Source organism: Bos grunniens, chromosome 4 (assembly GCF_055505025.1).
Source record: "Bos grunniens cultivar Pamir isolate PY7600 chromosome 4, Bosgru_T2T1.0, whole genome shotgun sequence".
NCBI lineage: Eukaryota > Metazoa > Chordata > Mammalia > Artiodactyla > Bovidae > Bos > Bos grunniens.
The window spans coordinates 45,248,527-45,272,257 of record NC_141168.1 but is presented as its reverse complement, the minus strand read 5'-3'; the positions used below and the strand labels follow the sequence as shown (position 1 = coordinate 45,272,257).

The window sequence follows — 23,731 nt, the reverse complement described above, 5'->3', positions numbered from 1 at the left end:
AGTTGCCCACCCACCCCACAGCCGCTGGTTTGCACTTTCTTTGGTTTGCATGGAGACCTTGCCGATTCTAGAGTGAGAAATGGTTTATCTCATCGGGGCGGTAAGTGTATCAGAGTAACTAGCCCTCAGCTTACTCACTGATGATACTCATGAGTATGTGTTGACAGCTGCAAGGACCAGCCAGATGTTTCTCCTTTGGAAATGTGCTGGGAAAGAGGAGGCTGCACTTGGTGGAGTCAGATCACCTCCTTCTGCAGCAGAAAGCTTCGTAAATGGCACTGCTGCTTACAGTCTGCTCATGTTTCCTTGCTCCAGAACCCCGAGGCTGCCCTGAGATTCTCAGTCATTCTGTGGGGATGTCAGAGAGCCCTGTTGGACCCAAACCCACGATGCTCCGGGCCGACATGCCCACGGCGCCCTCCTTCCAGCGGGCATTCACGTCCTCCTGCACCATTTCCGGGAACAGCCCCAGCCAGAGGAGAGGGAGGTAAGGTGGCCATTGAACCAAACACAGGCTGCTCTTACAGACCCCAGCCTGAACACCACAGAGGGAAGAGGGGGGCAGGGGTCTCGTCCTCCACACGACACCAGGCCGCCTTGTGCACTGACAGCCATCGGTCTTCAAAAATGCAGTCAAAATAAAAACTCATGTGTCCACCTTCACTTTTAGCAGGTGGGGTGCTCAAGGAACACACTGCTCTTAGAGTCTGGGCACAGCAGCCAGTTAAGGACCGTGAAGGCATTGTCTGAGCTCAGGCTGGAAAGGGGGGTGCAGTGGTCAGGCTAGGAGCGGGCCTGCCCAGGGCTGCAGGTTGGGGGTGGGGAGAGCAGGCAGGATGCACTGCTCTCGGGGGAAAAAAAGGAATTTGTGCTAGTGTTTGGGAAAGCCTTGGGTGTTGGGGGGGGGGTGCATGGACAAAGAGAAATGTCCTATTTCTGCTTCACAAAGGACTACCCTTGTGCAAATTCACATGCTCAGGGTAGGAATCATTTCTTAGTGTTTTACTTGTGGGTACATTGCTCTACAGTTACCATCCTGAATCCCACCTCATTTCTCTACAAAAAAAGGGGCACGTTGCATATCAGGGCTTAACGTTACACACACAGCAAGTATGTGTTTGCTAGTGAGATATACGTGTTACTTGTCTTTCTATATTTCTAAATATAGTTTCCAATATTTTTTTATAATTAAGTTTATTCATTTTTAATTGAAGGATAATTGCTTTACAGTATTGTGTTGGTTTCTGCCAAACATCAACATGAATAAGCCGTAGATATGCCTATGTCCCTCCTTCTTGAACCTCCTCCAGTATTCTTACTGTTGGAATTTCCCATTTCTGATATGGTAATCTCTTGTGTTCTTACTGGTATCCTTAATTAGCTTGTGGTCCTGCAAGCACTTATTGAAAATCGACTGTGTGAGGATGTTGGGCATGGGGAAGAGGAACCCAGGGGGAGGGGGTTTAAGCAGATACATGGGTGGTGCCTGTGTGGTGGGACCAGGGGAAGGACAACGCTATCCCTGTGCTCACATGGACACGGGCAGGGAGGACTTCAAAGTCGGGCACAGTGGAGCTGCAGCTTGAACTGAAGAGAAGAGGGGACTTTGCCAGGTCAGAGTGGGAAGGAAGGCACGCAGGCTGTAGAGGCAGGGAGGGCCGCCTCCCCTCCTCGAGGTTGTGGACTGAGCATCTGGGGTGAATGGTCAGGTGGGAGGCTGGAGAAGCAGGGCCTGAGTTCTGATATTTGGGGAGCCCCACGTTGCTGCAAGGGGAACCTCAGTACCCCGCCTCTCGTCCCCATCATGTGGGAACTGATGCTAATTCCCAGGCTAATTAGACTAATTCCCTTAATTAACCACTGCTAATTCTCTCTGGATATCTCATTGTCTCGCCATTTGTCTTTTGAACAGCCCTTCCTCAGCTGAGCACCAGTGGGTGGAGACCAGCCCCAAGTCCACGCTGACCCTCCTGGGGGGCAGCCGGCCTGGCAAGGACGGCCCCGCGCGACCCCACTTCCCGCCTGCCGACCTCCAGACATCCTTCCACGGCCCCGAGCTGTCCCTGGCGGAGCCGCCGGAAGCTCTGGGTCCCCCGAGCAACCAGGCCTTCCTGAGCTTCAGCACTGCCCCCATGGCGGGAGGTGGGCTCCCCGCCGGGGAGGACCCCGGGGCCTTGCTGGCCAATTCCCACGGAGCAGCCCAGGCCCCTGGCAACCCACTGACGGCAGCTGAGGCTGCCGACAACAGCTTCCTGTCCCACAGCTTTCTCACGGTGGCACCTGGACACAGCGGCCACCACAGCCCGGTCCTGCAGGGCCCGGGACTGGCTCTGCCCGGGCAGCCACCCCTTCCTGAGAAGAAGCGGACCTCAGAGGGAGATCGGTCTTTTGGCTCGGTCTCGCCATCCTCCAGCGGCTTCTCCAGTCCTCACAGCGGGAGTACCATGAGCATCCCTTTTCCAAACATCATCCCGGACTTTTCCAAGGCTGCCGAGGGGGCAGCACCTTCCCCAGGTAGGTGCATCTCCACGGGTAGGGGGCCTATCCTTGTGCTCAAGCCTGCACTCGTGCAGGGCAGCACCCTGGGGTTATGGCTCGGCCTGCCCAGTGAGCCCCAGTGCTGTTACTGGGCTGAGTACCTTGAGAGAAGAATCCATAGCCTTCAAGGGTGCTTTTCCATCTCACTGCAATAAACGTAAAGTTAGTTACTCAGTCGTATCTGATTCTGTGACCCCATGGACTATAGCCTGCCAGGCTCCTCTGTCCATGGAATTTTCCGGGCAAAAATACTGGCATGCCTTCCTCTAGGGGATCTTCTCAACCCAGGGATCAAACCCACATGTCCCACATTGCAGGCGGATTCTTTAGTGACTGAGCCGCCAGGGAATCTCAGCCTAGCCCAAAGGAAAATACCAATCTGGAGCTGCCTCTTCATTCACCTGGGCTTGCCAGGTGACCCTAGGGGTAAAGAATCCTCTTCCCAGTGCAGGCAACATAAGAGACGTGGATTCGATCCCTGAATCAGAAAGATTTCCTGGCAGAGGAAATGACAACCTGCTCCAGTATTCTTGTCTGGAGAATCCCATGGACGGAAGAACTTGGTGGACTATTGTCCATAGAGTTGCAGAGTCAGATATGACTGAGCATGCACACACTTCTGCATTATTCGCATTAGATTTTGTTCAACAGCAGAAAACGCCGACATCCACGGTGGTTCTATTTTTTTCACTTGGAGTCAGTGTTCTGTAATAGTAATTAAAAAAAATTTTAAACAAATACATTTGAAATTTAATTATCTCATGTTTCAAGTGTCGAAGAAAGAATTAGACACTGATAGGAGTAAGGGACGTCAGCCTTGCTCTGCGTGCTTTCTGTCTTTGTAACTGTGTGTGGGTGAAATGGGGTGCCCGATCGTGGAGGTGTCCTGCTGTCTTTGTGTTTTCTGTTATCAAACAGCCACTCCCTGCTCCGTGTTAGGCTTCTCCCCTGTAAGTAGAGCGCTCTCACCTGGGGTGGGACTTTGAACTTCTAGGTCCTTTTGAGGTGAGAGGTTGCAATAAAAAACACCCTTCATAGTTACTGTTTTTAAATTTTGTTTTGCAGATAATCCAGGTGATAAGCACGTGTCTGTAAACTTTGTTCAGGACACATCCAAGTTCTGGTACAAGGCGGACATCTCCAGAGAGCAAGGTGCGTGGGCCGGATGAGGACCCTGTGTCTGGGGTGGGAGCGTCGGGGAGGCATCACCTGGGATTGGATGCGTTAGAGCAAGGCCTGCACTTCATTACCTACCTCGGGGGAAAGGCTGCAACCTTTAAGTTTTTATTGGAAAACATTATTCCTAAGGAGGGAGCCAGCCAGGAAGGGCACCAGCCATGATCATTCCAGTGTTGGGGTGCAATTTTTGGTGGCTTCCACCAGCCAAGGTCTGGCCGGTGTTGCCCGCGATGCCGCAGATTGTGATGAGATGTCACGGGTCCCAGCCTCAGGGGGAAGTCAGGGGGAAGAAGTGTCTTTCCTATTAATGGGCACACCTGCCTGTGTCACATCGGAAGGACAGACTGCCAGCAGCCTTAGCCCAGCTCTCACACACAGCACAGTGACTCTGGGTGTGCAATTCAGTCTTAAGGCAGCTGGCAAATATGAGAAATTGTTACTACTGTTGAGCAGCTAAGTTGCATGTCACTTTTTACTAGAACACGAATGTAAGAGATGTCCCAGAAGGAAGCCGGCATGCCATTGGTGGCGGTCCCTCTGGGACCGGCCCTTAGGCAAACAGCACTCACTCCTTCAGCAGAAATTCCTGGGGTCCCTGCGAGGTGCTATTGTCCTCCCTGGAGGTGATGACACGGCCGCCTGTGGGCTTATCACTCCCAGGCGTCTCTTGGAGAGGATGACATGGAACTGGCTGGGGGGCTGGCAGACGCTGGTCAGGATGCCCAGGAAGGAGGTTCCCCGGGGTGGGTGGCTGGGAGTGCTGGACTGAGAAAGGGGATGGCGGGTGTTCCAGCGGCCAGGTGTGCTAAATGCATGGTGAACCGCCACTCTGTGCTGGGATCTCAACTTGGGGAAGAAACTAGGAACTGCTCTCCTGGGGAATTCCTCAGAAATGCCTGGATGTGAATAGTTAAATGCCTGGAAAACAGAGCCGTCCAACTTTTTCATAGAAATTCTTATACTCAATTAGGCAGATAATAAAAATGGTAAGAATGTGGCTTTCTTCCCATGAGCTCAATGGACCAATTGTCATGTCATGTGGGGGGAGCCCTCTTGGCCCCGAGAGGCTTCTGAGTCCCTGAATTGGCCTTTGTGCTGTGTGCACTCACCACGTTTCAGGCTCTGGTGTGGCCAGATGCTCCATTCCCGTCCCCTCCCTGCTCTGGTTGTAAGAACCCCACTCACTGTGGTCCTTAGCTCTAGTGCTCAGTGCCTCATCCAGCTCGACAGACCCTGAGAGTGCTTGTTGAGGACCTTGCTCTAGAGCGTTCTAAATAGACCATCCTACTCCAGTGGCTCAGTCTTTCAGACCAGGTGGAGGCTGGGCTGGACTGTCTCCTTCTCTGAATGAAGAGGCGGGCTTGGTTGGAGTGTGCCTGATGGGTCCTGCAAGACAGGCATGGCACAGCCTGCCTCATAGGGTGTGGGGGAGAGACTCTGGGTGGAGGGAACCTCCCTTGTTGGCATCTGCTAGGCAGTAGGAGTTATTGTCATTTGACTAATCTTGCTGTGCTTAGTTGCTCAGTTATGTCTGACTCTTTGTGACCCCATGGACTGTAGCCTGCCAGGTTCCTCTGTCCATGGGATTCTCCAGGCAAGACTACTGGAATGGGTTGCCATGCCTTCCTCCATGGGATTTTCCCAACCCAGAGATCCAACCGGGGTCTCCCGCACTGCAGGTGGATTCTTTACTGTCTAAGCCACCTTCAGTTTACTTCAGTTTCTCAGTCGTGTCCGACTCTTTGTGACCCTATGAATTGCAGCACGCCAGGCCTCCCTGCCCATGACCAACTCTCGGAGTTCACTCAGACTCACGCCCGCGACTCACACCCATTGAGTCGGTGATGCCATCCAGCCATCTCATCCTCTGTCGTCCCCTTCTCCTCCTGCCCCCAATCCTTAGCCACACATTTAAAAATATTTCTTTGGGGTGGATCCCATCTCAAAATAGCTAATACGTGCATGGGGCATTGATTTTCCCAGTTGAACTCCAAAAGCGGAACCTCTTCTATTTTCTGGATATTTTGTGCAGACAGCACCTACACAAACGAACGCTCTGGTGGGTGTGCCAACTTCTCCAAATGGAAGAACGCCTCTTGTGGGTTTGTTGTAACTGCTGGGATGTGCTGTTTTCTGGAAGAACTGTGATGAAATTTCAGGGAGATGGAGGAGGGGGAGAAAACCTATTGCCTGTTTTGGGGCACAACTGTTCACATATTTCTATGGAAAGGTTAGTTCCTTGGGAGTTTTTTTAAAGGTGAACATAAAAACCTCAGGAGAAAAGGGGCTCCAAAGTAAAGTAGAAAATTTTTTTAAATTTATTGATTTTTGGCTGCACTGGGTCTTCGTTGCTTTATGTAGGCTTTTTCTCGTTACAGCGAACCAGGGCTACTTTTCATTGTGGTGGTACATGGGCTTCTCGTTGTGGTGGCTTCTCTTGTTGCAGAGTACAGACTCTGGGTGTTCGGGCTTCAGTACTTGCAGCACTTGGGCTCAGTGGTTGTGGTTCACGGGCTTAGTTGCTCTGAGCGCGACATGTGGAAACTTCCGAGACCAGGGATCGAACCCATGTCCCCTACATTGGCAGGCAGATTCGTATCCACTGTACCACCAGGGAAAGCCTAAAGTAGAAATTAAGTATGACTGTGCCAGCTGTGCTCTCTGGTCTCTGCCCCAGCATCCTTGAAAGCTCCAGCTGCAGGGAGAGAGGTGGTAAGGATGTGGCTGCTGCCCCTGCAGCCACACGGCAGACCTGGCTTTGCCCCTGAAGGTACACTAGCTCGTTCTCACAACCTCAGCAAGGGTTCATTTCTGTTTCAGAAACAATGAGTCCAGCATGGCCCTCAGGCTCTCTTGTGCCCAGGTGGCCTGGTGATGGGTGGAGAGGGGAGGCCTGAGAGGGTAGAATGGGCCAGAGAGGAGCCAGCCTTCTCTCCACCACCCAGAAGTCTGCTGCCCAGAAGGCTGGGGCACTTCTTTGTACCACAGTGAAGTAAAATCATGACTTACAAAGAAAAGCCTTGGTTATCACAATTGAAAAATATGACTTCTGTAAGTGATCTTTCCCCTACTTTAAAAAAATAACATATGTTCAGCTCCCATAATCAGAAAACATGCTATGAGACAAGACCTGCTCATGGGCCTGGGTCCCTGGTGTCTGTTCCCCACCCGTCTTGGGGGGCGGGTACCAGAGCAGCAGGTGGGCTGTGGCTCCACGTGTTAGGCTTGCACCCCTGGGGTCACACCAGACCCCCTCCCCTTAGAGAGCATGTGCTTTCCTCTGCTTCTTTCCCACCATGCGCATAAGCTCGTGCTTGGGGCCTGTCCTGCCACAGGCTGGGGCAGTGCATGGAAAAAGGTGTAGAAGAAACTGGCTGTTTTGTCTGCAGCCAAGCAAATGCCATGTTGTGGGGTGGGGCTGGAGTCAGGGTACACAGAGGACCTGGAACAGGGGGCTCTCTGGGGTTATTTCCTGTTGCTGACGGTGCTTCCAGCCACTCCCAGGTTAATGTCCGGCCCACTCTACTCCAGACAGGGCCCTGGGCTCTACAGAAAGGCAGCATTTCCATGGCTATAAGTGTGTAGTGCTTTATACTTTAAATCCCTAGTTTTCTTTTTGTAAAATGTATAAAAGAAATCTTGAGAGGTGTTCTGGTTACTGGAGAAAATTCTCACTGGTGTCTGGGCCGCATCAACCTGAGGATACTGTGATGCTAACCCATCCCTCTTTTTTCCTGTATCCTGAGTCCAGGATCTGGGAGGCCGGACCTTGAGCTTCAATGGGAGGGATATTAGAGCTACCTGTGTTCCAGCCTCCCTGGGGCAGATGGCAGGTGCGGTGCCAGGTGCATTTCATGGCCCTCACATCAGATGGGGTTCACAGCCTCGTCCAGACCGGAAACAGCTGGCCACAGTTGCCACCCCTGCCTCCAAGCCACGGGACGGAGGGCTACCTATGGCCATCCCCTGGGCCGAACCTTGGGACTTTATTAAATATTCAGTAACTTTGGGGGTACATCCACAGTCTTCAGAAAGTATGATTGGAAATTTCTTTCCTCCTATGGAAAGTTGAAAGTGCACGCAAGGAGCCGTAGGGCAGGGCCACGCCGGGGACCAAGTGGCAGCCCTGCCCGACTTCCTGCTCCACGCGCTGTATGCGGAAACCAGTGGGCCTCGGTTTCCTGGGCTGTCAGGTGGGGTCCTCATTTGGGCTTCAAAGATGCTGTGGGGTTAATGGGAGTTGCGTGTGAAGGCAGCACCTTTGTGATCTGAACGGACGGGCCACCCTGTAAAATAAAATAGTCAAGCCCACACGGAACTTCTGGTCATTGCAGTTTCCCTTACCCTTGTCACGGCCGTAAGTGGAGTCAGGCCGTGGCGTCCCCCACAGACACTCACGTCTGTCTGTTCCCCTCTGCAGCCATCGCCATGCTGAAGGACAAGGAGCCCGGGTCATTCATCGTCAGGGACAGCCACTCCTTCCGAGGTGCCTACGGCCTGGCCATGAAGGTGGCCACACCCCCGCCCTCTGTCCTGCAGATGAACAAGAAAGGTGGGTCCTGCTCTGCTCAGCGGGGCCTTGCCTGTCAGTTCCCTCTGTTCCCATGAGGTGGTGGGTGACTTGCAACAGCACTCATAGGTTTTCCTCTTAGTATTTATTTTTTTTGGCTGTATTTTAGTAAGTACTGTCCTAGCTCAAGAAGGAAGGTTAATTATTTATAAATTTCCTTTTTCTTTTTTTAACTTGTTTTGATGGGTGATCCATCCCATTGTTCAGATAACAGAACAATAAAGCAAGGCCTCTGATCAGGAGTCTTTGTTTCCATTTTCAGCCCTGTCTGCCTCAGTCCCCTCTTGCTTCCTGTGGGTAAACATCTGTAATAAATTCCTGTCTTCTCACTATCTGTTCAGTGCACACAAATAGGCATTGTTCCTTTTCTCTTACATAGAAGGTGGCATACAGTATACACGGTTCTTGTTCCTACACCCTGTAGAATATTTTGATGGATTGAAGATGAGGCCAGTGCGAGCCTGAAGTCTTGAGACTCTCCCTTCTCAGGGAAAAGGACAAAGACTTCCTCCGTCTCTCGTCCAACATTGCACTGGTGGCAAATTCTAGCTGAATAATGTGTAGTGCAGGCAGGGCGTCTTCTGACCTTTTCAATGTTTTCACTTGTGAACATAACCAGGTACAAAAGCGTTTGCGATGCCTACATGCATAAGTAAACATTATTGTGACGCAGACGTGCATGTATCCAACCACAGGTGGCAGCCTTGTGGGAAGCCCCCACATGCCCTTTTCTGAGTTTCATGATCCATCACCACCATGGCTTTTGGTTTTCGAGGATACTGGATTTAACTGGTGAAGGCCCTTCCAGTGACCCCGTGTCCTTCTGACATACCCCCATTAGCCCGTGAGTGCTCCAGCTTTCTGAAAGCAAGCATGTTTTAGGCTTACCTTGTACTTCCCCTGCTCCGGCCATTTCTCTAAAGATCCTTGGTTCTTTATATTGGGGAATAGTATCTAGAAACCAAAATCTAATCTCTAGTTTGGTGTCAGAGTATCACTCCTCTCTAGGACCTGAGCTAGGGAATGTGAAAAGTAAAAGTGTTAGTCACTCAGTTGTGTCTGACTCTGCAATCCTGTGGACTGCAGCCCACCAGGCTCCTCTGTCCATGGAATTCTCCAAGCACGAATACTGGAGTGGGTTGCCATTTCCTCCTCCAGGGGATCTTCCCAACTCAGGATAGAACTCATGTTTCTTACACATTTCCTACATTAGCAGGCAGGTTCTTCATCTAACTAACACCACCTGGGAAACCCATCTAAAACAATTCCTGAGCTCATGCTGATAACCACCCATTCAAATACAAAATCAACAGGTCTTTTCTCACTGCTCCCTCAGGGACAAGCTCGGTTCCCAACAAAGCAATAGACTTTCTCCCTTCCTCTGTCCCCTAATATATGGCTTCTGGTTTATTCTTTTTTTTTTTAATCTCATCCTGCCCTCTGTGCCTTTTTTTTTTTTTTTTACCAACTATGCCACAAATTCTAAGGAAAGGGAAAAGATTCTTTTCCCCTAAATGGAGATTGTGGGCTGGAATGTCAGCAGGTCACATGACTCTTGCTGGGTACCTGGACTCACCTGGGTGAGGGAAGGGTGGGCCAGAATGAGCACAGATTCTGCCCCCTTGGTGTTCACCTGGAGCTTTCAAACCTAGGCCAAAACTTTTTTTTCCTGCATGTGTTATCTTTTTGGAAATACAGATGGTGGTGTATAATTCTTAACCTCCAGGTGTGCATCCTGCCTCTAAGGTCAATATTGACTCAGTCTTCAGGTGAAGGCAACAAAATAGAGGATTTTAGAATAGCAGATTTCTGGACATACAGCGTTGCTGGCATCCTCTTGGTGAAATTTTATCTGGCTGCCAAGTCTTCAACCAGCCCTTGGATCTGGCATTTGGATTTCACAGTGTAAGGACAGATCTGAGAGGAGAGTTGACTAAACCAGAAAAAAGCCCAGCAAGTCACCAGCCACCCCTGGTACCCCGGAGACAGAACAGCAACAGACGTGTGGCGGGGGCTGTTCTCCAAACCCCTACACAGCTGGTTTCCCACTGAGTCACTTCTCACCACTGGCATCCAGACCACACTCTGGGTCTTCCTTCAGTTTAGAAGCCATGGATCATTTTCCTCCCACAGCTGAATGGCAAAATGTTCTTTTCCCCGTTTTTATTCAGTACTGCCTTTTATGGAATCTGATCATTTCCTTTCCTACCAGCTATACTGCCCTTGCGAAATGCTGACACTGATGTTGATATTTGTCACTGTTGTTTATAATAAGCATCATTAGGGAACCTGCTGTGGGCCAGGTGTGGGGCCCAAACCTGCCTCTAGCAGACCTGGCCATCAGAAATGTTAGAAGTTACAGCAGACACATTCCCATGGAAACCTGTTGCCATGGAGACACATTCTCAGGGAGGGTGCTGAAGGAGGTGGGAGAGACACAGCACAGCATGAAGGTCTGTGGGATTCATTAGCACAGCAGTGACTTCTTTTTATTCTGTTTGTTATTAGTACTTTTCCACCACCAGACAGTTTGCCATTCTGTGGTTTTTCAGGATGCACTTTCTTTCTGGGCTCGTGGGCTGGCATGAACACAGTGTAGTAGCAATATGATTAGAGGGCTTGCTTTCAGGAGGGGCTTGGTAGCTGACTCCTGGCTAAATCTTACTCAGAAGACTGGCACCCTTCCAGCTCTTTCCAGTGATTCATTCTTGGCCATCATGCTGTGTCTGGGTCCTTCTAAGCTCTTGTCTTAGGAGGTGAAGGAACTGGAGGTACATGTTCTCAGTTCTTAGCTGCTCATTCCCATAACTGGGAATTCTGCAGAATGTTTGAAGCTCTTTCCCAAGGATTCCTCCACCTCCAGCCGTGGTCACTGGAGGGAGTTCTAGCTGCCCATCCAGGCAGTGCTCAGACACTGTCCTGCAATCCAGCTGCTATTCCTGGAGTGGTTGTTTGCAGCCTACCTGTTGCAGGGGCCAGATTCTCCTTCGTGCTCTCATCCTCCCATGCTCTCATTTTTTAAAATGCTCTTTTCTTTCTTTTAAATCTCTCCCCTCAGCTGGAGATTTGGCCAATGAACTTGTTCGGCATTTTTTGATTGAGTGTACCCCAAAAGGAGTGCGGTTGAAAGGGTGCTCCAATGAACCATATTTCGGTAAGTGGCTGAGCGCCTGACATGGTGTCTGAACCCATGAGCATGAGCTCCCTCTGCTTGGTCCATCACTCTGCTGGGGCTTCACTCAGAGCATCTGCTTTTCATCCCCATTTTTAGATCCCTCAATTATCATTTCTAAAATAAACTGGATATGAAATTGTTCTTAAAAGCATTCTTAAAACTAGGCAAATAAAATGCACCATGCTAGGATTGGAAATGCAGGTTCCGTTAGGTATGGTCTATTCAGGCAAGCAGAGAAGTATGGACAAGGTTGGGAGTCCACCAGGCACAAGGAAAGCACAGATTCCCTGTGAGAAGAGATATTTTTTGACCCTGCAGGTGTGTCCAAAAGATGACATGCACTCACAGGCAGAGCCTGAGCAAACCAAAGCATCGCCCTACAGAGACGATTTGGTGGTGCCGGTGAGGGCGGTCTCAGAATCAGCAGACTGTGTGACTTGTTTTTTATAAATTGGCAATGGCATATCTTTGGTGAGAATCATCTGTAGTTCCTATTACCTGCCCCTTTGCTGTCTGCTGGACTTGCTGCTTCATTGAAGCTTTGCACAAATTCCCAGTTATTGAGTATGTAGGTTGCTAAAAATATAAGGTGACATGCTTTACAGCAGCCTCCTTTCAGTAGATGAATTAACTGAGCAATGCAGTATTTAGGGCTGTGCTCACTCCTGTTTGCTGTTCATCCATTCACAGGGAGCCTGACGGCTTTGGTGTGTCAGCATTCCATTACGCCCTTGGCTTTGCCCTGCAAACTGCTCATTCCGGATAGAGGTACGCTGCCGGGGCCCCAGGGCTGCTCTGGCTCTCTGTGTGGGGTCATTCACAAGGTGTTGGAATCCATAGAGATTCAGTGAGAAAAATCAGAACAAAACTTCCTTTCCATCACATGTCTGTGGGTAAACCCTGAATAGGTCAGGTCAGGTAAGAAGAGGTGGCCAGGTCAGGTAAGAGGTGGCCCACTGCCTCTACAGCCTCCACTCATATCTTTATATCATGGCTTTGTGAAAAGCTTCTGTGGAGCAAAGATTCTATAGCTCAGAAGTATAAAATGCTTGGACTCAGAGACCTTGCAAGGTCATTCACATTTCATTTTTGTAATTCTACAAAATCAGAAAAATGTTGATATTGTTGACTTTAGGTGCTAGATGAACTATTCTGTTTACCTTTGTGTTTGTTTCAAACTATCCATGGGAAAAGAATTTTTAAAAATAGCACCCACAGCATATGATCAGACATATCCCTGCTTTCCTAGGCCATCTCAAGTTCACATAATTGCATTATGTTCCAGAAAGATGATTAATTTAAAATATAGGTAGATGTGACTTACGTTTCAAAATGTAATTGTTCATATAAATTAATTCATAGATGAGAAGGGTAATTTTCTGGCCTGTGCCATCCCAGATTTTGCTTGAAGTGTGATGATGGCTTCTCTGGGTGCAGCTGTTGTTGCCAGGAGGAAGGCCCAGCTCTGCAGAGCCTGCCTGTCACCCTCCGGGATGCAGTCATGAGCATCCACATTGTCATGCATTTTCTTGTTCCTTCTTCCTACAGATCCATTGGAGGAAATAGCTGAAAATCCTCAGCAAACGGCTGCCAACTCTGCGGCCGAGCTGCTGAAGCAAGGGGCAGGTCAGTCCTCAATGTGTTTTCCTCTCCTACTGGCTCCTGGGCAGAGGTGGGATTCCTTTCTTGCCTGCAGGCTGGGTTCCTTTCCTTGCTGTGTCAGGGGAGGCTTCCTTCTGTACAAGCCACCACAGGGCTGGGCTGGGGGTGGCGGGGCAAGTGTCCTGGCGGCAGGGCCAGGACTCCACGGGCTGAACAAGACCAAATTCAGTCGTATAAATGTCACAACCTGTGTTTCATTTGGGGACATGGTCAGATAGACTGTGGGTAACGTGTCCCTCCAGCAGATATATAGTAAAGTGATCAATGAGTCCACAGTTTGACCCAGGGTGACACCGACCCCCAGACAGCAAGCTACTGGGGGCACTCTTTTCTTATTAATATATTTTATTTTTTAGCACAGTTTTGGGTTCATAGAGGGTGCTGCAGAGGTTTCTCTTATACCCCCTGTCCCCACACACATGCACAGCCTCTCAATTAACAACATCCTCCATCAGGTGGGACATTTGCTAGAGCTGATGAACCTACATTGACCCATCTCAGTCACCCGGAGTCCATAGTTTACATTACTGTTCACTCCTGGTGTACATTCCATGCGTGCGTGCTAAGTTGCTTCATTCGTGTCCTACTCCTTGAGACCCCATGGACTCTAGCCTGCCAGGCTCCTCTGTCAATGGAGATTTCCCAGGCGAGAATACTGGAGTGGGTTGTCATGCCCTCCTCCAGGGGATCTTTCGGACCCAGGGATCAAACTTGAGTCTCTTATGTCTGCATTGGCAGGTGGGTTCTTTCCCAGTAGCGCCACCTGGGAAGCCCATGGATTTGAACAAATGTTTAATGACATGTATCCACCATTGTAGTATCACACAGAATAGTTACACTGCCCGAAACATCCTCTGTGCTCCACCTGCTCATCCCTCCTCCCAAATCCTGGCAAACCAATCCTTTTATTGTCTCTGTGGTTTCACTTTTCCAGAGTGTCATATGATTAGAATCATACAGTATGTGGAGCCTTTTCAGATTGGATTCTTTCACTTAGTATTATGCATTTAAGATTCCTCCATGTCCTTTTAGGGCCTGAGAGCTGTTTCCTTTTAGTGCTGAATAATATTCCATTGTCTGGATATACCACACTTTATCCATTCACCCACTGAAGGACATCTTGAATGCTTATATATTTTGGTAATTGTGAATAAAACTGCTATAAACATCCACATGCAGGTTTTCATGTGGACATAATTGTCAACTCCTTTGGATAAGTATCAAGGAGCACAGTTGCTGGATCATATGGTAAGAGTATGTTCATTTTGTGAGAAACCATCAAACTGTCTTCCCGAGTGGCTGCACCATTTTGCATTCCCACAGCAATGCATGAGACTCCCTCCTGCTCCACACCCTCCCAGCAGTTGGTGTTGTCAGTGTCCTGGAGTTTGGTCATTCAAAATAGGTGGTTAGTGGTAGATCATTGTCATTTAAATTTGCATCTTCCCAATGACATATGACGTGGAGCATCGTTCATGTACTTGTCTGCCGTCTTCATATCTTCTTTGGTAAGGTGTCTGTTAAAGTTGTTTGTTCATTTTTCAATAGGGTTATTTGTTTTCTTATTGCTGAATTTTAAGAGTTCTTTGTATATTTTGGTTCTTTGTGAGATTTGTCTTTTGCAAATACTTTCTCCTAGGAGGCAGCTTGTCTTCTCATCCTCTTGACAGTGTGTCTCAGGGCATAAGATAAGTTTTTTATTTTAATGAAGCCCAGTTTATCAATACTTCTTTTCATGGATCCTGTCTTTTGTACCTAGAAAGTTATCACCAAAGTCATCTCAGTTTCTCCTGTCTTATAAGGGTTTTATAGTTTACGTTTTACATTTACGTCTGTTCTGTTCTGAGTTAATTTTTCTGGTGGGTTTAAGGTCTGTGTCTAGATGGATTGTTTTTGCATGTGGGTGTCCAGTTGTTCCAGCACCATCTGTGGGAAAAGACTGTCTTTGCTACATTGCATCTCCTCTGTTCCTTTATCAAAGATCGACTGACTGTATTTATGTGGGTCTGTTTCTGGACTCTACTCATTCCTCTATTCATCTGTTTGTCTTATTATTTCACCAATACCACACTGTCTTGATTACTGACATTTTATAGTAAGTCTTAAAGTCAGGTATTAATATATCAGTCCTCTCGTTTGGTTCTTCTCCTTCAATATTGTATTGACTTCCCCGGGTCTTTTATTCTCCATATAAACTTTAGAGTAGGTTTGTTCATACCCACAGAGTAAGTTGCTACAATTTAGATGGGGATTTCATTGCCTCTACAGATCACGTTGGGAAGAACTGACATCTTAATTATATATTGAGTTTTCCCATTCATGAATGTGGAATATTTAGTTTAGTTCTTTGATTTTATCAGTGGGAGTTTTATAGTTTTCCTCATATAGATCTTGTACATACAATATTTTATTAGACTTATACCTATTTCATTTTGGGGGTGCTAATATAAATTGGGATTGTGTTTTTAATTCCAAATTCCTCTTGTTCTTAGGGAAGTGACTAACTTGTATATTCACCTTATATCCTGCAGCCTTGCTGTAATTGCTTATTAGTTTCAGGCCAGGCCATTTTTGCAGCATGAGACGCAGTCCTAGCGACCCCAGCTCAAGAGGGCTGTGGACAAGCCACAGGGTTCTTGTGGGTGTGCCCTGCGTCTTGACACCAGGGACACTGTACTTTATTTCTGTTCTTCTTAACCCACCTGCGTGGTCATGTGGCAGCGCACCTGCCAACAGGTGTGACTGCTGCTCAGTCTCAGAAGTTGGGGTGGAGGCGGAGCCAGTTTGTGGCCAGGCCTCCAGGGAGACTCTCCCAAAGGAAGACAGCCTGGGTGGGGACACAGCCTGGTTGATCGATCCAGTCACAGGAAAGCACTTTCGCTTCTGTTTAGTGAATATCTAGAGGCCTTTAGAGATGGAGTGAAGATACCCCTACTCACTCTCAGAGCTGCATCTGGCAGACTGGGGAATGAGAGCGGCTCTGTTCCTGGGGGGATCACATCCTTGGGGAGTGGCCAGGAGAGGTCATGGCTCCTACACAACTGAACTTGAGGCAGAGTCTGAATGTCCCGTGGTCACAACAACCCATTGACTTATGCAGGGAGCTAGGCTCAAAAGGCCTTCAGGCTGTTTACAAAGCCGCATTCACAATCAGCTATTTGCCTCTCCAAGGGGTGATGGCAATGGACAAGCCCCCAGCCCCCTGCAGTGTGGGGATGGGACAGGCTGTCCCAGCTCTTTGCCTGGGACAGAACTGTATTCTGAGTCACTGCAAGTCATTCGTTCTCAGCAGCTCTTTCTGGATGTGTGTGCTTTTAGAACTCCTTGCAGGGTGGATAGTCAGGGTCCAGACTGCACACTCCCCTCTCGGGATGTTTCCTTAACTGCAGGTGTGGTTGGGCTCTCGTCCCACCTAGGCCCACACTGAGACTGAGGAGGTGCCTCCAGTCCCCTCATCCCCCCAGGGATGCCATGTATAAATAACTCAGCAGAGGTGGAAACACATTCTGACCAGTGGGCGAAGTCTCCTTGACTCCAGTGCTGGGTGTGTGTGTGTGTCTCTGAGTCACTCGCTCTCCACACCTTTGGAATTAGAAATAAAGGGCGCTTGCCTCAGATACACCTGGCCATGAATTTATGCACGTCATTCGTAAGCCCCAGGGCCCTTGAGTCTGGCAAACGCATTAACGCCGCTTCCCCCTGTGTCTTCCAGCCTGCAATGTATGGTACCTGAACTCCGTGGAGATGGAGTCCCTCACGGGTCACCAAGCCATCCAGAAGGCCCTGAGCATGACCCTAGTCCAGGAGCCACCTCCCTTGTCCACAGTCGTGCACTTCAAGGTGTCGGCCCAGGGCATCACCCTGACGGACAACCAGAGGAAGTGAGTGTGCCCAGCGGCCGAGCTGCCGGGGTGGGCGGGCAAGGCTTCTGGCCTCACCTGGGGTTAGACCTCCTACCAGCTCTGCTCAAGCCCCTGGTCACCAGGCAGAGCTTTGCGGTTCAGGAACGAATCAATGATCCGGTCAGTCTGTGCTTTGTCCTGATGTTCGGTATGTCCCCAGAGACATATATAAACTATTAACATTTGGCCCACATGCTGTTTTTTTAAAGAATCAGTAAAAATTTTTAAAAGATACATAGATCTTTGAGTATCTCTTAGATACACACACAGTGTGTGTGTAATCTGCAAATGCAAAAATCTTCTAAGTCATTTCTGTAAAAACTCTCCGTGACTATGATAGACTCTACTCATCTTTGCTTTAGTGTCATTACTTCTAACAGTTATGACAGAAGTTATAACTATTATCCTGTTTCAGGTAAGAGTATGACCTTGTTAGATATTATTTCAGTATTAAGTTAATGTTAATTAACTTAACATATATATTATATATATAATATATAAAATATAATGTATAATATAAAAGAATAATTTATGTCAATAATTATTAACTATTATTTAGATACTGTATAGTACTATATCTTAGTTAGCAACATTTGAACATCTAGGCAGTAGATGCTGTTTCAATTTCCAGGGACTTCCCGCCAAGCTGTCGCTGAGTGGGTTCCAAGGGAGTGGAGGTTCAGGGAGAGGGGGCACTTGTGGAGCTCCAGCCGGAGCACAGAGCAGGGTTAGGTGCCTGGACAGAACAATGGCAGAGCTTTTGACTTCAGGATGAAAGGCATTTCAGAGGCAGTTTTTTATTTGCAATGGAAACAGCCTGCTGTAGTTAATGAAGGAGCCCTATCAGCTACCCTAAAAGCAGAGTGGTGGCAGGAGCTTCGAGGGGTAGGCGGCTACCAGTCCCCACACCAGCTGGAAGGGCAGCGCCCACACAGTACCCGAGGAGCTCTTCTCAGCGTGGCCCTGCTCCAGAGCTAGTCCTGGGCTTGGGAGGGGCTCTGAACCACTGCTCTCAGGATAAAATAGGCGGGGACTGTGGGGTGGGGTGTGGGTTCTGCCGCTCAAATTGGGGTCCTTGCTCCCCTCTTGACGCAAGTGGTCTGCGCAGCGGGCCCCGCATGCCTTGCACTCAGTTCCCTCACTTTTCAAGCTGCACTGAGGTAACTGTCTCGGGATGTTTGTGACTTGAATGAAATAGACACAAGCTGCGAGCCTGGCTCGGCCGAAGCGTGGACACAGGGTCAGACGGGACAGCACGGCTCCTTCCTTTGCGGCCTCTATTTTCTTCTGCTACCAGTGTGCTCTTTGTGTACCTCTGGCTTCCCCACGTGCTTACAAAACCCTGGGGTTGGGCTGTGCCCACAGCACTCAGGAGCTTTCCTTTTGCCAGACGGAACATGCCTGTACAGCTGATGCTGGATAAAGGGGGCTGTGTCTTCAGCATCCCCCATGGAAAGGTGCCTGGCTCCACCCATCCCTTTCCCTTATGCTGGCCTCTGGGGACACCACCTCCCTCAGGAGGAGGGGGCACTTGGCCAGCTCAGAGGAGCAGGGAGGGCTGGCCATGAAGCAAAGGACGAGTGACAGGGGCTGGGACCAGTACAGAGGGGTCCTCTGATGGTTCCCCCAGCGACTGTACTGGCCTGGCGTTAGCAGCACCTCCCAGTGAATTTAATGTGCATGGTTTACAGCAGGCCGTTAGATCCCTTATGGGGGTGACTGGGCTCCTCTCGCAGGAGAATGGTGGGCTATACTGAAGCCGTTTTCACAGGCAATCATCTAAAGCTGTAGATAGTTGGTGGCTTCCTGGGATGAAGGCAGGAAGGCCAGGACTCACTCAGTTTGATGCAGTTTCTCCATTTTGCTCTTCACGGTGCTTGCCTTCACCCCAAGACTTGCTCCTTCCCAAGCGCCCAGCTTCATATGTCTGCTGATTTCTAACAAATATACGCTCTACTCTTCTCTCCAGATGACCAGTAAAAGCATAAAATAGACTTCTGCCCCCGCTAAACCTCCTCATGGGGGGCCCTCCTAGGGCAGCACTGTCACTGCAAGACCCCAGTGACGGGCTTGTGCTCCCCCGTGTCCCTGCAGGCTCTTCTTCCGGAGACACTACCCCGTGAGCAGCGTGATCTTCTGTGCGCTGGACCCACAGGACAGAAAGTAAGATGCCCGTATCCCTACTAAGCGATGCATGTGCTTCCTTGGCTTTTTAAGTTACTAAAGAAATTAACGTGACTCTTCTCTTGTTCTGATTTGCAAGGTGGGTCACAGACGGCCCTTGCTCGAGGTACGTTGCCAGCCGGCCTGTGTCCTCTCTCAGTTGACACTCACTCCACTCCAGATCTCCAAAGAGGAAGATGAGAAATAATGCTTATGGGTTTGGGTTTGGCTTTAAACAAAAATGCAAGTGTTCTTTATATGCAGAAGGGGCCTGCCAAGGGTTAACTTTTCTGTTTGCTCTTCTCTGAATGAGCAACACTTCCATTTGACCCATAAAATAGGGTATAAATAGCATGAAGCAGATTGCATGGCGTTTCCGGCGGTTGAGGAGGGGGTTGGTGTGTTAGGGAGGGCCTCGTGGGTGCAATAGGCGTCAGTGCTTCCCAGACCAGAGGGAGCCCCCAGCCCTGCTGCCCGTGTAACCTCAGATCCCCCAGAGCTGTCTACACCCCCACAGGTGACCATCTCCATGTCACCTAAATTTGATGACCGCAAATGTCTCACTGCAGGAGCCCTCTCCTGGGATTCCAATTTTGAGTTTATAGCTTTGTCTTGGCATCTAATAAAGTGCTAGGAGGCCTCCCCAGCCCTCCAGAAGGGGCATTACCCCAGGCCACCTCAGCTCTGGCTCTTAGGACCAAATGCGCTCCCCATATGTGGGCTTTGCTGCCCCGGAGGGTCACTTGAGTGCCATTGGCCTGTCCCTCCCATGGGGTGGAAACCACTCAGCTCAGATAAAAACATCCTTCATTTCTCTGAGAAAGAGAAGAAGGACCTTAAATAAGGGATAATCCAGGGATTTGGGTTTGGATAATGGTAGTTATTGTGTTGTTTGGGGCTCATGAAAGCTTATTCAGAAAAAATAGATTGTGCTGTTCTTTTAAATGGTTTCCTCTCCTGCACACATGTGGCCTGGGCAGGGAGCCCCTGGTGTGTTTTTAGCACCCCCATCCTCCAGCCCCAGTGGCTGGGAGTGTGGGCATCTAGGCAGAGCACCCCAACCCCAGGAACCGAGGCTGGGGTGCTGGCATCTGCAGGCATGTGCCTGTCTGCGCCCGTCTGCTCTGATGGTGTGAGGAGGGAACAGGCAGCTCCTGTGGTGGAGCAAGGGTCCTCCCCAGAGACTCGGGACTGGTGCCCAGGAGCTGACAGGTCTGGAGGGTTCCAGCCAGGCTAGACCCAAGTCTTCAGTTCAGGTCCCAGTCTCATGGCCGGCCCTCCCCAGCCCTGCTCCTCGGGTTCCTCCCCTGCGAAGTCTGGGCACAGCATCTTCCCTGACGGCATGGAGGGGATGTACGGGCAGGTGTCTGGCAGGGGATATCGCCCCAAGATTTTGGAGAGGTGGTGTTTAGAGGCGATGATGGTGAGGGAAGAAGCAGAGGCGTGCACCCTGTGGGAGGGATGGGCCTCGACTGGCATGCTAACCCACCTTTCCTGTTGCAGAGTCTTTGGATTTGTGGCCCGGAAGCAGGGCAGTGCCACGGACAACGTGTGCCACCTGTTTGCAGAGCATGACCCCGAGCAGCCGGCCAGCGCCATTGTCAACTTCGTGTCAAAGGTCATGATCGGCTCCCCTAAGAAGATCTGAGCCCTCACAGCCCAGAGACTCCAGAGGGGCTGACGTGACCCTGGTAGTCCAGCACCAGGAGGGAAAGGGGCTCCTCCGACTTTTCAAACATGAGAACAAACAACCTTGCCGCCTGTGGCCTCAGTTGAGGGGCACAGCTCATGGATGCATTTCTGGGCAGAGGATGTTGGACATCAGGTGCGCCCATCCAGTCCCCGCTCGGGAAGGAACCATTCAAGGAGACGTGGGGACCCCTGTTCCTCACACTCTGGTGTTTATGGGAAGGAGGGGAGCCCAACCTGCTCCCCGTGGCCCTGAGTGCCTCGTAACTGCCATGTCAGAGCGCTCCTGGCCAGTGGACACGCCAGGACCTCTGTCCTCCCACAGTGGAGATATTGATTAACCTGAGAAGGGGATGCATGTTGATTGAAGGTTCGTGCAGGTCAGGCCCTCCTGGAGCACTATGGCATCGTGGGCGAGGGACAATGTGATGGGCGGCGAGGACAAGAAAGGTCACATTGGTCACGGTGAGGCCAGAGCCCGAGCGTGGGGACAGCTCCCCACCTCCGCTCACATACCAGGTCTGAATGGCGCACTGGGCCATAAGAGGCAAAAGTGAGAAAATAGGAGAAAAGCCCCATTTCCATATAATTTATATTTTACTTTTGCCAAGTTATTTATGATAACAGTTTGCCTTTGTTATGCTGTACTGGTGTCTACATGCTGCCGTCTGCCAAGGTCAGGGTTCTAAGAGTAGCGTCTACTCCCGGTCAGATGTACCAGAAGTGCAGTATGGACTCTTTTGGCCATGCTCTCAGCTGTCATTGCCTGAGGGCGGCTGCCAAAACTGGCTTTGCCTCAGGCAGCCTTCCAAATGCTTGATCATCCATATTTGGTTTCCACAAGCAGCCTTCCGAACACTTGACCATCCACGTGTGGTTTCCTGGCTGCAGATACAGCCTTTCTGGGGAGGAAGGCCTTGAGAGGTGGGACATGATTAGTTTGAGACTCAGGCTTGCTCTGTATCGCATGGGGCCTGGGAAAGCTCACCACCCCAGAACTGTTGACCTGCGGGAGTGCTCATCTGTCTCCACCCGCCTGTTGTCTCCCACTGGGATCCATGTGTTCTGGCACCTGAGCAAGGGGAGGTGTTCTACACTGGTTCCCAGCTCTTCTGCATCATCTTAGACACCAAATCAGGTATGCTGTTTATGCTGATGTGCATGTTGCTAAGTAGAGGTCTGTCCACCTGCATCTGTCAGTGGTCAGAGGTTTGGGAGAAGCCAGTGGTCTTGCAGGCTCCCCAGAGCAAGAGACAGAGCTGGGCAACATCGTCATAAAGCCCTCGTCTCCTTCCCATCGCCCCAGACATTCACGCCGTGGCTCTGCATCCCCAAAGAACTGTCCATCTCCTCCGCTTCCCAAATAAAGCACCAGCTCTTCAAACACCAGGAATCACCGCGGCAGTCATCACCCTAGTGTTTGAAAATGTGCTCTGTGGAGTCTTTGTTTCTAAAGTGGGGCAGAGACAGTTAGCGACAGCAGAGGTGGGATCCACCGAATCCAGTGGGCACTGTGTGTGTGTGTGTGCGTGTGTGTGTGAAAGCAGGTGGGTGAGTCCACTGTTTAGCTCCTATTGATGCACCAACACACGTGCCTCGTTTCTGTGCCAAATGTTTGCCTTGGTCCTTGTGGACGCTCTTCTCTGACGTGGCGGCATGGCCAAGAGTGTGCTGGTGTCTCCCAGAGGCCTGATGCCTTGGTCGCTGGGGTGGGGCCATCTAGCATTTCAGTTTTTCATTCACAGCAGAACTCAGCGAAGAGGAGCAGAGGTTTGTGCTGGCTCCCAAAGGGGCCTCCTCCTGAGATGCTGGTCCACAAGTTTGACCCAGAGACTGCAGGCGAGGTCCCTTATCCTTCTGACAGAGGAAAAAAGGGCTCACGAGGGGTTCCGGACTTAGTAGCATCAACTGCCCCAGTCGCAGAAGGACCTTCTCCCACCCGTGGCTGTCCTTGTCCAGATCATACAAGCCCTGACATTTGGTTTTTAAACTGACTGGCAGCTGAGCCTTTTTCTCTCAGTGGTCAAGGAAGTTTCCTCTCAGCAACCGGCTCCCTCTGGAGTAAGGAATGAAAGGAATCGAGTTTCCTGGTTTCTGAGGAGCTGGTACAACAGTGTGTTACATATGTATAAAATGGAACAAGACAAGTCCGTGAATTTTGTGCTCAGACCTTGGGCAGCCCCACCACCAACACTGGCTCTGGGCAGGCAGGGAAGCAACATCCCCAGGCATCTGGGGTGCCCACGGGCACAGGGGTACTGTGCTGGATTGTGCACGAGGACTGCACCCCACTAGCATCATAGCCTCATAGCCAGAGCCTGTTAACCTGCTCATTAACCTATGCTGTATTCCTCCAGTGTTAACATGTAAACGTGTTAAGTCACACCACATTTAAGGGTCTCCATGTGTATTCTTGGCATCAGAGACCTCATTGTGTCTCCTTCTCTGCCTTACCTAGTAGTGGATATTTTTACTTTTCTTATATTGTAAAGAATATATCCAGTATGTAAATGAATGTTCTATAAATCCTTTGTATAGTCATTTTCTCTGCTCTTTAAATATCACCTCTATTCAGAGTATAATAAAAGTATAAACTTGATAAGCCTCAGTGAGGCAAGTGTTTGTGGTGTTAGACAGAAGTGCCCCACAGGGTGTGTGGAAGTGTGGATGAGTGTGTGTGCATGTCTGAATATGCCTCTGTGTGTGTTTATCTGGGAGTTTGAAGGGGATTATGTATGAATGAGTGGATTCACTTACAAACTTACTGTATATTTTTCCTTCAGGAATATAGTTTGATTTCTGCCCAGAGACTTGAAAATTGTATTCAGAGATTTTAAGAATTTAATAATGACA

At 49.8% G+C, this 23,731-nt stretch overlaps 1 protein-coding gene across 21 annotated transcripts in view; it reads left to right on the top strand.

Moving 5' to 3' along the window:
- The window catches only part of TNS3 (tensin 3), a 222,296-nt gene extending 198,816 nt beyond the window's left edge, over positions 1-23,480 (top strand). For 20 of the 21 annotated variants that reach the window (XM_086396214.1, XM_086396213.1, XM_086396206.1 and 17 more), the window contains 11 exons: positions 316-487; positions 1,913-2,514; positions 3,604-3,690; positions 8,138-8,269; positions 11,346-11,441; positions 12,153-12,230; positions 13,011-13,088; positions 16,837-17,005; positions 19,121-19,189; positions 19,290-19,316; positions 20,693-23,480. In XM_086396214.1, coding sequence (XP_086252340.1) covers positions 316-487; positions 1,913-2,514; positions 3,604-3,690; positions 8,138-8,269; positions 11,346-11,441; positions 12,153-12,230; positions 13,011-13,088; positions 16,837-17,005; positions 19,121-19,189; positions 19,290-19,316; positions 20,693-20,837 — 1,655 coding nt within the window. In that variant the 3' untranslated portion in view covers positions 20,838-23,480. Of the gene's footprint in view, positions 1-315; positions 488-1,912; positions 2,515-3,603; positions 3,691-8,137; positions 8,270-11,345; positions 11,442-12,152; positions 12,231-13,010; positions 13,089-16,836; positions 17,006-19,120; positions 19,190-19,289; positions 19,317-20,692 lie in introns of those variants that run through there. The other variant, XR_015162346.1, reaches the window with a different exon arrangement.
- The last annotated feature ends 251 nt before the right edge of the window (positions 23,481-23,731 follow it).